Source organism: Callorhinus ursinus, unplaced genomic scaffold, assembly GCF_003265705.2.
Source record: "Callorhinus ursinus isolate GAN/ISIS: 27379988/994484 unplaced genomic scaffold, GSC_fseal_2.0 scaffold88, whole genome shotgun sequence".
Classification (NCBI taxonomy): domain Eukaryota; kingdom Metazoa; phylum Chordata; class Mammalia; order Carnivora; family Otariidae; genus Callorhinus; species Callorhinus ursinus.
The window spans coordinates 994,322-1,009,560 of NW_027397150.1; the positions used below are offsets into that span (position 1 = coordinate 994,322).

General features: G+C 39.7%; 1 protein-coding gene and 1 pseudogene across 1 annotated transcript; both read right to left on the bottom strand.

Moving 5' to 3' along the window:
* Positions 1–9: 9 nt before the first annotated feature.
* Positions 10–9,977, bottom strand: LOC112814905 (olfactory receptor 6K3-like). Its single transcript, XM_025860664.2, has 4 exons — positions 9,920–9,977; positions 6,741–6,866; positions 955–1,037; positions 10–897 (listed from the first exon to the last, which is right to left on the bottom strand). Exons 1-4 carry the CDS (start codon positions 9,975–9,977, stop codon positions 10–12), a joined length of 1,155 nt encoding a protein of 384 aa, XP_025716449.2.
* Positions 9,978–13,030: 3,053 nt separating this feature from the next.
* On the bottom strand, positions 13,031–13,980 carry LOC112814906 (olfactory receptor 6K3-like; annotated as a pseudogene).
* Positions 13,981–15,239: the final 1,259 nt, after the last annotated feature.

Below are 15,239 nucleotides of genomic sequence, written 5' to 3' on the forward strand. Positions count from 1 at the left end.
GCAGATGCTTCACCAACTGAGCCACCCAGGCAACCCAGGACAGAGAAGCTTCTTAATTGCAATCTTCATATCCTTGTTTCTCAAGCTATAGATGATAGGATTGAAAAGGGGAGCAAGAACAGCAAACATCAGTGCAATAACTGTGTCCAAAATTGGTGGGAAAGTGGCAGCAAATCGCAGGTACATGAGTGACACACTGCCATAGAACATCAGAAAGACACCAAGATGAGATGCACAGGTGGAAAAGGCCTTCTGGCGGCCTTCAGCAGAAGGGATCCTCAGGATCACAGTGATGATTCTGATATAAGAGAGAGCAATAATCAGGACAGAGAAGATGATGGCCACAGCATGGATCACATCCTCAATTAGAATCACGGACGTGTCTGTACAGGCCAAGTGCAGCACAGGCTCAAAGTCACAGAATATCTGATGGATTTGGTTGGGCCCACAGAAGGGCAGTGTGGAAATCCATGCAATCTCTGGGAGCAACACAAGAAAGCCAAAGATGCAAGAGCCTGCAGATAGCTGAGCACACAGCTGGGGGGTCATAATGGTAGGGTAGCGGAGTGGGTTGCAGATAGCAACATACCTGTCAATGGCCATGGTGGTCAACAAGATCCCCTCCGAGTTTCCAAGTGAATGGAAGAAGTACATCTGCAAGAGGCAGCCAGTAATGGAGATAGTCTTCTTCTCACTGATGAGGTTGGAGAGCATCTTGGGAATGGTGGCTGTGGTGTACCAGATCTCCAGGAAGGAGAAGATGCTGATGAAATTGTACATGGGATTGTGGAGATGGGTGTCCATCCTGACTGCAAAAAATATAGTGAGATTCCCGACAACAATGAATGTGTAGATGATGAACAAAGGAATGAAGAGGAGGAGGCTACCATCTTCAAACTGGGGAAATCCAGAGAAGAGAAACTCTGTCACCGTAGAAGTTTGGTTAGTTCTTACCATGATCTCAATGGCCTTAATTGTTATGGGTAGAAAGACACAGCTCACTCCCCAGATGAAATATAAAGAGTTAGATCTCTTGGCTCATATAAGAGTAAAAGGAAGAAATGCTTTAGGTAGATGATTTACTCCATCATTCCTGGATTAATTAAACAGATATCCATTTAGTTTCTATTACGTGCCAAGTACAACTGTAGGCTTGTTAAATTCAGTAGTGAAGAAAGCACTCTGTTTTCATGGAGATTATATTTCAACGAAGGAGGCAAATAATAATAAACAAGTTATTAATAACGTCATGTTTATAAGTTGTGCTAGCTAAAATAAAGTAGAATATTAAGGGTACTAATAGGAATCACCTTTTATAAGAATTTCCCCAAATCATTTTGAATCACATACCAGATAAATTCTCTAATGTTTCCTGACTATGGATTAGACAATCAAAACTTTTAGTTATTTTCTTCTCTACATAGTTATTGTAAAGTTGTATTCTGCACTTTTTCAAAAATCTCCAGGTTTAAATATTCTCTTCCTTTTTCAGACCACAGAGGAGCTCTGAGAGTGGTTAGAGAAGAAGGCAACGTTTTTAGGCAAATATATCAAGGTGAAGCTATGGTAGGAAACTATTCCAAGCAGCAGAAGAGAGAAAGCTAGTGGAAACTGGCCAGCACAGAGGGAAAAGAGGTGAGAGAAACTGAGCTTTAGAGGGTTCTGGAAGAACAAAGAAGGCCCAGTGGGTGAACTGGGAGTTCTCTCTTTAGAAGCTAGTTCTTGAAATCTTTCAATCAGTCTTCTAAATGTCAGTCCATCAGGGATATGAAGAGAAGCAGAGAGTCTTATGGAGATAGCTAAGTCTCCCTGTGCAGATCATTTATACCTTAAAAAAGACCATCAAGGAATGAGAAAGTGAGGGCCAAAATGTGAGAGTCCGGCACAATTTAGATCCCTTGAAAGTGGCATGAAGCATGAAGAGGTCTCTAAAGGTAGTACAAGGAAACTCATCAGGTGCACCTGGGACTATTCCCCTGGCAATTCAAAAACCTGGTCTGACGGAGATAGAAAAATCAATCAAAGAGAAATGTTGAGAACACCAAGGAATTTGAAATATAAGTTCTCTTTTGAGACAATGTAGAGTCCTTTAAAAATGAGCCCCTTGTGGGAGTATGTCAGAGGGGGAGACGAACCATGAGAGATGATGGACTCTGAAAAACAAACTGAGGGTTCTAGAGGGGAGGGCGGTAGGGGGATGGGTTAGCCTGGTGATGGGTATTGAGGAGGGCATGTTCTGCATGGAGCACTGGGTGTTATGCACAAACAATGAATCATGGAACACTGCACCAAAAACTAAGGATGTAATATATGGTGATTAACATAACAATAAAAAAATTTAAAAAAATGAGCCCCTTGTATGATTAAATTAGAACACTTGATTATGCTGTATGCCAATATTCCCCTGGGAAGGCAGCCAAATATTTCCCCTGAGCCGATACTATTTGAAAAATTACTTATAAGCAGAATCAATGTAAGCTTACAACTTTATTGAAGAATGGCATTTGAAATTCCAAATTAACATGAGGCATTTAAAACATAGATGGAACCAAAGAAAAAATATTTGGCTCGTTCAGAGATTTTTTTCAGAGATCTCATTACAAAACTAAATACATATTTTGAAAAAGATCTTTTAAGAACTGCTTTATATAGACTAAATTTGACAAATATCAGTTCAGCAGCTTGTAGAAAACTAAGTGCCCACAGAGAACTAGGAAATGTTGATTATTACATGTATACATGTAAATCCCTCAGGTTTTCATAAAATAAGATTATTGTAAGGGTTGTTCTACACACATCAATTGTCATTAATTTTCCTACTGGTTATAGAACATCTGGTACATAAATATGCATATATAAGAATGTATACATTATATATTACGTATAATAGATAGATTCATTCAATGCAATCTCAGTTAAAATCCAGGTAGAGTGTTTTTTTTAGATATTAAGAAGCCAATTCTAAAATATATATGAAAAGACAAGGGACTAGGCAAAACATCTTGAAAAAAAGAGAACAAATTTAGAGGACAGAACTGCTGATATACATTTCCAGACTCACTATAACACTAAAAAAAATCAAGATAGTGTAGTATTGTCAAAAGAATAGACACACAGATGGGCGCCTGGGTGGCTCAGTTGGTTAAGCGACTGCCTTCAGCTCAGGTCATGATCCTGGAGTCCTGGGATCGAGTCCCGCATCAGACTCCCCACTCAGCGGGGAGTCTGCTTCTCCCTCTGACCCTCCCCCTCTCTTGCTCTCTCTGTCTCATTCTTTCTCTCTCAAATAAGTAAATAAAATCTTTAAAAAGAAAAGAATAGACACATAGATCAACGGAACCAAACAGAGTACAAAAATGGACACTCATATATACGGCCAAGCCATTCAACAGCGAGAAGAAAGTATTTCTGGCAAATGGCACTGGGAAAACTGGAAACAAATGTGCTAAAAACATCTTGCATCATACACGAGAATTAACACAAAATGGATCATAGACCTAAATGTAAAACCAAAAACAATATCTCCCAGAAACTAGAAGAGAACATCTTTATGGCCTTTGGTTCAACAGAAATGTATATGCTATAACATCAAAAGTACAGTATGTAAAAGAAAAAAATGATAAATTGAACTTCACCAAAATTGATTGCTTTGCAAACTCAGCAAAATTAAGGGACTGAAAAGAAAAGCCATTCTGGGAGAAAATATTTGTGAGACATGTATCCAACAAAAGACATATCCAGAATACATGAAAACTCAAAATTCTTAAAACCACAATGAGATACATCGTCATAACACATCTATAAGAACAATCACATTTTTTTTTTTAACAAAACAGCTGGTGAGGCCAAATGCTAGGGAAAGTATAGAGCAACTAGATCTCTCCTATAGGGCTGATGGGAATACAAAATGGTGCAGCCACTAGGGAAGAGTTTAGCAGTTTCTTATAAAGTCAAACATACCCTTAACATGTCATCCAGCAACTGCACTCCTAAGTATTAACCCAAAAGAAATGAAAGTTTGTTTATGTCACTAAATTCTATACCTGAAACCTATTTTAGCATACATGTTAACTAACTAGAATTTAAATAGAAACTTGGGGAAAAACTGAAAGTTTATGATCACAACACCTGTAAACAAATACTTATAGTGGCTTTATTTATAAAACTGTAAACAACTCAAAAGGCCTCTAACTGGTAAAGGGATAAATGAACTTGGTACATCCATGTAATGAGCTACCACTCAGCAATGAAAACGAATAGTATACACTCAATGCAGATTAATCTCAAATGCATTGTGATAAAGGGAAGGAGCCAAAAGCTACATGTTGTATGATTCCATTTATATGACTATTGTGGACTGAATGTTTTTGCTCCCTGCCGCTCTCATTCCCATGTTGAAACCTCACCTCCCAATGTGACAGTACTAAGAGATGGGGCTTTGGGAAGGTAATAAGAATTAGATGAGCTCACGCGCAGCATTATTTCCCTTCTAAGAGTCTGGAGAGAACTTCTTCCCTCTGCTGTCTGCCATGTGGAGATACAGAAAGAAGCAGTCATCTACAAAGCAAACACCAAGTCTTCCTGACCTAGACCTCAAAACTCCCAGGCTGCAGAGGTGTTACATACAAATGTGTGTTGTGTAAGCCACCCCTTCTCTGATACTTCTGTTATAGCAGCCTGAATGAATTAAGATAGAAATTAGTATCAAGGAGTTAGGGGTCCTACTCTAATGAATACTTAAAAATCTGGGAGCAGCCTTGAAACTGAGAAAGGGGCAGAGGCTGCAAGAGTTTAAGAGAAAGTATTTTGTGCCTGAGAAAATCTCAGTCCCAGGTGGATAGAATGCGGTAGTGACCCACATCTGTAGGGTGATCATCAGTAGTAACTTTGACTTATCACTCTACTCTTTCCAAACTCAACTCCAGGTAGATCAGGAGAGCAGTGTGGGCCCATGGAAGTCCACTGGAACAGACTTGCCCTTCCTGGTCTTCTGGACTCTGTGAAACTTAGAACACGTGAATGGTGGGGCTTGGAGAAACCCAGGAAAGGATGGAAGATCTGGGCTGACCTGAAGTTCACAGAAATGTTAGGCTGGCCCAAGCCCCAGGGGGATGGAATTAGCTTATGGTTGAGAAAGGGAAGACATTTAGGTTATGTAAAAGTTTGTGAATAAATGACTTAAGAGTCCAAGGCATAGGAAAAAAAAATAATAAGGGAACAGGAGATCTCCTGCTCTACCCTCCGCCTCAAAAATATATATGCACCGAGGAGTCTGGCTGAAACCCTGTGTGATTTTCAGACCTGACTGCAGGAGATTACAAAGGCTTTCCCAGGCAGTTTTCCCACGGAAAGCCATCCCTGGCACCAGGTCTCAGCCCATGCACTGAAGTGTCTAAGAGAGTTACAGCAAGGACTAAGGCTCCTGTGCCCACTCATACTCTTTGCATGTTTCCATTTGCCCCAGCAAATGCACTCCTACATCTCTGTTTGCAGCCTTGGGCCAAAGTCCTCTTCAGGCACCCTTTCTGAGGCTTCTTTAGGGGAAGAGAGAGAGAAACCCTGGGGTCACTTCTCCCCACTCTGACTTAGTCCACTCTGTGTCCTCCTCTCCATCTCAGGGTCCATGAAACTGCTGGAGCCTTTTGTTCAGGGCTCCTTCGACAATAAAATAACCCTCACATCTGCACTGATGCACCTGATCCTTGATCAGGGCTCATTTTCTCAGGGAATATGATAGGGGCCTGGGGGAGGTATTTCTCTGCTTTCAACATTTTGCTCATACTGTCATAGCAAATGACTATCACAGTAAGTGATCAAAAGCTTCATGGTTACGTTCATTGGGGCTCAGTGTTATTTTAATCTGCTACTCTGACACTCACTGTTCAGCTGAACCCCTGACACGCTCAAAGAGATTCAGGGAAGGGGCAGAGCAGGTTTCTATTATCTCCATTTACAAATCACTGTAAAGATGTCTACAACTACTGCCTTAGAACTGAGGTATTTTGGACCCCCAAGGCAGTCAGAGTTATTGTCTTATCGTGTTTCTGGTGCTTCTATTTATTTCCCCTAAGTGAGTGATATTAATCTTTTTAATAGAATCTGGGGTGCTTATGTTTTAGCAAAATCAGTGTTCTACTTTACAGAAATTAATGTGCCAATTCGAAGTTTATCCATTGGAAACTGGAAAGAGAGAAATGAGCTGACCCAGTCCCACCAGGAGAAAGGAAAGTGAATATAAAAATTAGTGTGGGGGGATACAGACCGTGTTCAATTTGACTCAATTCCTCAGAATAAGATTTTCAGGAATAGACTCCTCAGATGTATCTGACCTCTTTATTCATGATCTTATTTGGTTTATATTCATATGACTAGGAACAGAGACCAGTATGTAAAATGGTATCCTCCTGGATCAGAATTAATTTAGAGAAACTGTGAGGCTGTGAAAGCAGAGGAACAGTATCATTATTAGGGGAAAAGTCTTATTATTCCATCATCACACCCCAGACAAAACATAACATCATCACTAATTTTTAATCCTACAAGTGTATCTCCTCCTCCTGAGCCTAATTCCACTCAGCCATTCATGCAATCTCGAACATGTCCACAAATACTGTTATTTAAGTCAATAGAACGAGCACGAGCTAAGTGTCATTTTCTTCTACCCCGTAGGCAACTCACTTTCCCCTTGACTTGACACAGGACAAGCCTGCATCTTGGACGCACATGCCTTCTCCTCTTACCTCCGGCAGAGATGAAGGGGGATCCTTTCCCGGATTTATGTGGCTGAAGCCCCTTCAGTTCATCAGGTGGACCATTGTGCCTGTTTCTAAAGCCTTCTTGGGAAGATTTCTCTACTGGATACTTCCCTGATGACAAGAGAAAAACATCAGTTCCATTTCCCCGCAGATTAATTAGTGGGACTTCCTCCTCTGATCTTTCTTTGTTAGTTCTCCTTAGTGAGAGGAACTCCAAGAGTCCTTTTAAAGTATGAGTCCCCTGGGTGCCTGAGTGGCTCAGATGGTTAAGTGACTGCCTTCGGCTCAGGTCATAATCCTGCAGTCCCGGGATCGAGGCCCACGTTGGGCTCCCTGCTCGGCAGGGAGTCTGCTTCTCCCTCTGACCCTCTTCTCTCTTGTGCTCTCTCTCATTCTCTTTCTCAAATAAATAAAATCTTTAAAAAAACATAAAGTATGAGCCTCCTTTGATAGATTTGCTCAGAATAAATAGATTATATAAATACATATTTTTTCCAGTTTTATTGAGAAAAAAATGACATTCATCACTGTAAAAGTTTAATATGTACAACATGATGGTTTGATTTACATTTATTGTGAAAGGATTATAATAGGTTCATCTAACATCCACCTTCCCACATAGATATAATGCAAAGAAAAGAATAAAGAAGAAAAGGAAAAAGATTTTCTCCTTGTGTTGAGAAGTCTTAGAATTTCCTCTTAACAACTTTCCTATATACCATACAACATTAGCTCTAATCATTCACTATGTCATTACATCTCTAGGACTTATTTATGTTATAACTGGAAGTTTGTACCTTTTTACCACCTTCCTCCAGTTCCTCATCACCTCTACTGGAGTCAGATCTTTTTCTATGAGTTTTGCTTTTAAAAATTCCGCATATAAGTGAGATCATATAATATTTGTCTTTCTCTGTTTGACTTATTTTACTTAGCATAATGTCCTTAAGGTCCATCCATGTTGTGGCAAATGGTAGAATTTCCTTTTTCATGGCTGAGTAGATATCTAGTGGTATATTACATATATATATATATGAGTAATATATATATATATATATATATATATATATTACTCCTTTACCACCAGTTCCAAATACAAACCATTCATTACCCCACTCTTTGAGCCCATATATGTGGTTAGTTCCAATGGTTCCATTGAAGATTTCAGCACAACATGAAGACACCAATAATCTCTATTGCAAAGGAAATGGCACAATCCTAACTCTTCCCTGTATCCTAGCCCCTTACAATGTGATTTGGCAGCTCTCCTCATCAAGAAGTGGAGTCTCTTTCCCTCCTCTGAGTCCCTCTCCTGATATGATTTAGCCACTGAATACAATGGAAGGCATCGTGAGCCAGTTCTGAACCTGGTGCTCAAGAAGCCCTACATACCTAGGCTCTGTCTCAATGCCCATACCAGGCACTGTATGAACAACACAAACTAGCCTGTGGAAGGGGATGGAACAGAGGGAAGAGAGTACAACACTCTTAGCTAATATCAGACTGGTTCAGCTAGCTTTGGACCCTGGATACACGAGTGAACCAGGACAAGAAGAACCACCTGCTTGATTCCAGCCCAAATTGTCAACCCATAAATTACGAGACAAATAGTTTCTGTTTTAAGTCGCTAATCTGGGGGAAGGTTTTTTTCTGTAGCGAAAGATAATGGATATGGTCTCTTTCCGCCCTACTTTTTCTCCGCTCTGATCCACTGTGGATACAACAATAAAATGTTATTCTAAGAATATAGTTGCTTACTTAAATCTCTCCAATGTCCTCACTTGGCAATTGGGATAAATTCCAATATCCCACAACATGACCTCCAAGGTTCTGCATATCTGGCCTCTAGCCTTCATCCCATGACTCTCACTGTCTCCCATCCGCACATCTGTGCTTGGTTCCTTTAGTGCCCTCGGCTGCTTATCACCTCAGGGCATTTGCACAAATGATTTCTCTTTCATACTTTCCTGGCTGATGCCTTTTTAGTCTTCAAGTGTCAACTTAAATGCTGCTACATCAAGGAAGACTTCTCTGGCCCTACTTCTAAATAGATATGCACTTTTATTAATTCTTTTGACACATTTTGTTAAATCACTCTAGAAAAGATTGTGCCACGTCAACATCTCATCGGTGCTGTTGGAGAGTGTGTATTTTCTTCAACACATTTAAACTATCATTTTTAAAGGTAAAACTTGGTTTTTAATAAAATGCAATACTTTATTATAAATACATTAGAAACTATAGATAAATACAAAGATAAAAATAGAAGCAACCTGGGGCACATGGGTGGCTCAATCCATTAAGCATTCATCTCTTGGTTTTGGCTCAGGCCTTGATCTCAGGGTCTTGAGATCAAGCCCCATGTAGGATTTCACCCTTAGCATGGAGTCTGCTTGAGATCTTCTCTCTCTCTCTGCCTTTCACCCCCTCTCTAAAATGAATAAATAAGTCTTTAAAAAAATAGAAATGGCCTGTTAAATTTGTATCCAAAGGTAATTAGAGCTAAAGATTCATTAAGTTAAAGTTCTTTTTGTGTTCGTACTTAGAGTCACAACCCTTTAGTGAGTGGTGGAATCAGTTCCAGTGTTTTTAATAAAATAGAATAAGGGAGAAAAAAAGAATACAAAAGATAAAGAAGCACCACATGGAGTAACTGTAAGTTTTGTTTCATAAAATGTGTTTGTTACAAATACAGGAATTAATACGTATGTATATGGATCTTATATTGTGATTTAAAATATATTCTTTATTGTGAATCACAGTTAACATATATCCCACTTGCTCCTTAATACATTTCTCTACTTTCATCAGTACTAGAAGTCCATGAAAGAATTGTCTGTACTTGGAATTTCCAACTTCCCTTTGATCCTTTTCTATAAAATTACTCAAGTCAGCCTTTTGCCTGCAACACTTCAGGCACATTTCTCTCACTGAGTTCAGTACTGGCCTCCAGGTGGCCAATTTTCAGACTCTGTCTTACTTGACTATTGGCAGGATTTGGCAGAGTCAATCACTTCTTCCTCCTTTATTTATTGTGTTCATTTGGCTTTTGGAATGCTTGGGATTTTTTTTTCTATCTTATTGGTCACTCCTTCTGAGTCACATTTTCTAATTCTTCCTATTTTCCCCAAATCTGTAACAGTACAGTGCCCCAAAACTCATACCCTGGGTGATTTCCTCCAGTCTTGTGGCTTCAAATACATAGTTGCTGATCCTTGCCATGTATATCTTCCTCGTAGGCTTCACTCCTAAATGTCTAACTCATGTACCCAGTTGGTCAATATTTTAGTTGTGTAATAGTCCACTTATGCTTAAAATGTGCAAAACTAAACTTCTGATTTTTCTCCTCCCAACATAACCGTCTTGAAGTCTCCTCGTCTCAGATAGTGGCAACTCTCCCATTCCAGTTGGTGACTCTTCTCTTTCACACTTCATTCCTCAATCTACCAGAAAACCCTGTTAGCTCTGTTGTCAAATTATATCTAGAACTGACCCGCATTTCTTCACCTCCACTGTTACCATTCTGACCTGAGCCACTATCATCTCTCCCAGGATTATTGCAATAGCCTCCTGAGGAACCCAGCTTCCCCCCTGCCTCCCTTCATTGTCTTCTCAAAGAGAAACAAGCATGGTTCTTTTAAAATTCAAATCAGATAATAACCCTCCTGTGCTCCAAACTCTTGATGGCTCCCATTCTCAGAGTAAGTTAGGAAAATATAAATCTTTACATTGGCCTTCGGGGCCCTAGAGGATCCATCTTTTGTTTCCTTGCACTCATCTTGCAGTGGTCTAACCCCACCTTCAATCCATTTCAAGCACAGTGGCCTCCTTGAGTCCTTGAACAAGCCAGTGCTTGCCCACCTTGGGGCTCTCTCACTAGCTTTTCCTGCTGCCTGGACTGTTCTCCCTCCTCATGTCCATATGACTAACTCCTTGTCCATATGTGACCTTCTAAATGAGGTCCAACATGACCACTTGACTTAAAATTATGATCTCCTTACTCCTAGCAGACCCCCTTTTCCTGCAACATTTTCTCTTCTATTTCCCACAGAACACAGTTTCATATAATTTGTTAGTTTTCTGGTTTATTATGAATATGTATTTTAAAAAAATATCTCCCCTCACCATAGTGTTAGATACATAAAGGCAGGAAATTTTTCTCTATTGTAGTAGCCTCAGTATTTGTTTCAGAAATGGGTCACATAATAATTTCTGTAGTGGTTTAGCATCTTTTAAACTTAGCAAGATTGGGTGCCTCGGTGGCTCAGTTGGTTAAGCGACTGCCTTCGGCTCAGGTCATGATCCCGGAGTCCTGGGATCGAGTCCCACATCGGGCTCCCTGCTTGGTAGGGAGTCTGCTTCTCCCTCTGACCTTCCTCCTTCTCATGCTCTCTCTCTACCATTCTCTCTCTCTCTCAATAAATAAAAATCTTTAAAAAATCTTTAAAAAAAATAAACTCAGCAAGATTTTAGAGCTAACTATACAAATACGTAATAGAATCAAAACCTGTTATTTATTTTTTGCTCTAAGGAATTTATATATATTTATATTTTATGTATTTGCATTATTTAAGACAGTTTGATCTATTAGAATACCAAATCTAACTTGTAATTCTAATTTTAAATTTGTAATAGAGCAAATAATTTGTACTTTTTTAAAATCAACTTCACTGAGGTTAAAGTTATAGTTAATGAAATTCAAAATATTAGGCTTGTTATTTAAAACTGAAATTTTACCATGTCTATCACAGTCTGGAAACATTTAAAAGGATTTGGGATTAGCCATAGTCGTAATTTTTTGTTTATTCTCTTTATATTATAAAGGTTGTTTTTAAAACCTGTGGAGGCTTTAAGTCAGAAAATTGAGGTGCTTAAAAACAAGAGTGTATATCATATTTAAATGTGGTTTAAAAGGATTTAATTGCCAAGTTTATAAATCAGACCAAATATTTGTCAAACATCTTTCATAACAAATGATAAAATCTATTAGATTTGTACAGGGAATACTGAGGTTTTTAAGCAGGAATTCAAGTATCAAATAACTAGATTCCTTAATATTTACCTCAAATAAATTTAGTTTGACTTTATAACCAAAGAAACTTCTGTATAATTTTCTTTACACAGAAATGTTTTTTCTTAAGTTTCCAGAAGCTCACAAAAATATAGGAGAGGATTTGCGTTTCCAGGAGTGAGGGGATAAACGATGCTGCTGGTCCCCCAGGACGCAGCTCGCTCTTCTTCCTCATCAACACTCCCAAATGGACTTACTCTATGAAACCCCTAACAGTTGTCTTGTGTTCTTGGTTTGCTTCCCACAGAAGCTGAACCAACATTTCTTTTTCTAGAGACATTTCACTCAGCCCCTAAAACTACTCATGTACTTTGGGAGGAAGGCAGAGACCTTCATCCCAGAGGATAGAATGCATGTGATTTTTTGAGTATAGTTTCCACGGCAGAGAGGGAGCTAGGGAGAAACAGCTCCCGGGGCAGAAAGGCAGTAAGAACAAAGACACCAAGGTGAAACTGATGTTGATATTTTGATACAACCTAACACAAACAGAGCATTTTAATATAATGATGTTAATTTTAAAAATGGGCAAGTATATGTCTTTACATAATTTATGTGTTTTTTTGCTTTGGTCCCAAGCCTATATATTTCATCTATTCAATCTTTCAGTTTCCAAAGTTGTCTGCTCTGGAATTTTTAAGAAAATGTGAAACATAACCACAATGGCGTTGATGATGGCAGGATGACACAGATGTCACAAAGCCAGTGGCTGTATGTGCTGCATTGTCACTGTCACGTGTCAGAGCACAATCTGGGATGAGTGTTAGGAATCAGAGCTCCTAGTGCAGGCTAAAACCATCTCACCGCTGCACAGCTTGTTAATTTTTTAAACTGAAAAAAAAAAGAACCTGATATAAATGTATTGTGTATATAAAATAAAAGAGCAGGAAAGGGGAGTGTTTTGATATGTAAGAAATAAGTATGATTATTGTTCAGCCTGGTATTTGCCATTGATTTGGAGAAGAGAATACCACCCTATGTGGAGCTACAAAGGGGAAAAATATCCTATTGTAATCTGTAAATGATATGAAGATGGGTGAATCACAGAAGACCTCCCCCATCAGATCAAACAATAGTTCTTAGTTGAGAAAGTTGGGACAAAATACCCAAACAGCAACATGAAAAGTGTACACAGTAATTTCAGAAACTGATTTGTTAACATTTTAAACTTACAGAGATATTTCTTGGAACAGATGTGTATGAAGTCTCACTGGCTACCAGAGACATTGAACCTTTATTGAAAACAGAGAACTCTCCTGATGGCATCTTTCATGTCTTTGCTCCTCAGACTGTAGATTATCGTGTTGAACAGTGGGGTGAGGACAGCAAACATCAGGATGGTGGCCTTGTCCAGGAGAGGTGCGAATGTGACAGAGAAACGCAGGTACATGAGGACCACACTGCCAAAAACAGCAAGAAAATAGCAATGTGGGCTGCACAGGTGGAGAACGCCTTCTGACGGCTCTCCCCTGAGGGAATCTTCAGGATCATAGTGATGATTCTTAAATATGAAAGGCTGTTGATAGACACAGAAGTCAGGAAGGAAATAGCATGGATCACATCTTCGACCAGAATCATGGACATGTCCGTACAGGCCAACTGCAGCACAGGTTCAAAGTCACAGAAGAGTTGATGGATTTGGTTCGGGCCACAGAAGGGAAGAGTAGAAATCCACACAATCTCTGGCAGCAGAATAAGGAAGCCAAAGATTCAAGAGCCAGTGGAGAGCTGGACACACAGCCGAGGGGTCATAATGGTTGCATAGCGGAGGGGGTTGCAGATGGCAACGTACCTGTCGATGGCCATCACTGTGAGGACTAGGGCTTCTGTGACCCCAAGCGAGTGTAAAAAATACATCTGCAGGAGGCAGCCAGTAATGGAGATGGTCTTCTTCTCACTGATGAGGTTGGAGAGCATCTTGGGAATGGTGGCTGTGGTGTACCCGATCTCCAGGAAGGAGAAGATGCTGATGAAATTGTACATGGGATTGTGGAGACGAGTGTCCAGCCGGACAGCAGAGAAGATCGTGAAATTTCCAACAATAATGAACACATAAATAAACAGCAGAGGAACGAAGAGTAAGAGGCTGCCGTTCTCAAACTGAGGGAAATCAGAGAAACAGAACTCGGCCACCACTGTCCGGTTCTCCTGATCCATCTTTTCAGTGGGTTTTCTTGTTTGCTGATGAATCAAATACAGACAGTCAGAACCCCTCCTGCATTCAAATAACACATAGCTCAAGAGCTTTGAAATGAGGTCCATTAAGTAAAATATGTATGTGGGTTGCTTTGCAAACTGTAAAGTGATCCTGTCTAACTTGCAAATACTTATCAGTAATTATGATATCTTACATTATCACCTATTCTGTAGCTAAGCAAATAATTTTGTTATTTGGACATTTAATTTAGTACAAACTCCTCTGAGTGGCATTTTGGCAATTTTTATTGAGACTCTTGAGACTGTTTACAGCCTGCCTTTCACCATAGAGCATAAGAAAAATATTTTGAATATTAAAATTTAAAGATTGATTGGAATATTTATTATAATAGCAAATTAGAAACAACTTAGGTAAGGTAGGCATTTTTATTGTTTGAGATGAGATGTTGAAGACATAAAAAAATGAGTTGTGACAAAATGGTTCCCTCTGTGGGTAAGAATAAGACCATTTAAAGAGTGTCTTGGGACACCTGGGAGGCTCAGTCGGTGAAGCGTCTGCTTTCGGCTCAGGTCATGATCCCAGGGTTCTGGTGTCGAGTCCTGCATCAGGCTCCCCGCTGAGCTGCTTCTCCCTCTCCCTCTGCCACTCCCCCTGCTTGGGATTTCTCTCTCTCTCTCTCTCTCTCTCTCTCTCTCTCTCTCTCTCTCTGTCAAATAAATAAACAAAATCTTTAAAAAATAATAATAAAATAGAGCAGGTGTCTTAAACAAGGAAGTGTCTGTACAGGCTTCCCTTGACCAGCCTCATTATCAACCAATGAGTAAAAAGATAAAGCCAAATATAATACTCATTTTAGTTTACTTTAAAATATAACAGCTTAGAGCCATGCACTATGTCTGTGTGTGCAAATTCACCTTAACTTGTACCAAAGGGGATTAGTTAATAGTTGTATACAAATCTAGAAATCAGACTCTAGGAGTGGTTTGGTGACATTTGAAAGACTCAACAGTGGTCTACATCCAACAGCAGGTCTGGCAAGAGCTTCAGATACCCATATCTGTACCCACACCATCGGGTTCATTAATTAGCACAGAGCAGATCTGCTCGAGAAACTGACATTTGGACCAGGTAATTCTTTGCTGGGGGTGAAAGGTGGGAAGCTTTCCTGTGCATTGTAGAATGTTTAGCAGCAATGCTGGCCTCTGTCTACTAGGTGTCAGCGGCACAAGCCCCTTTAGCCTATCATGATCACCAAAAT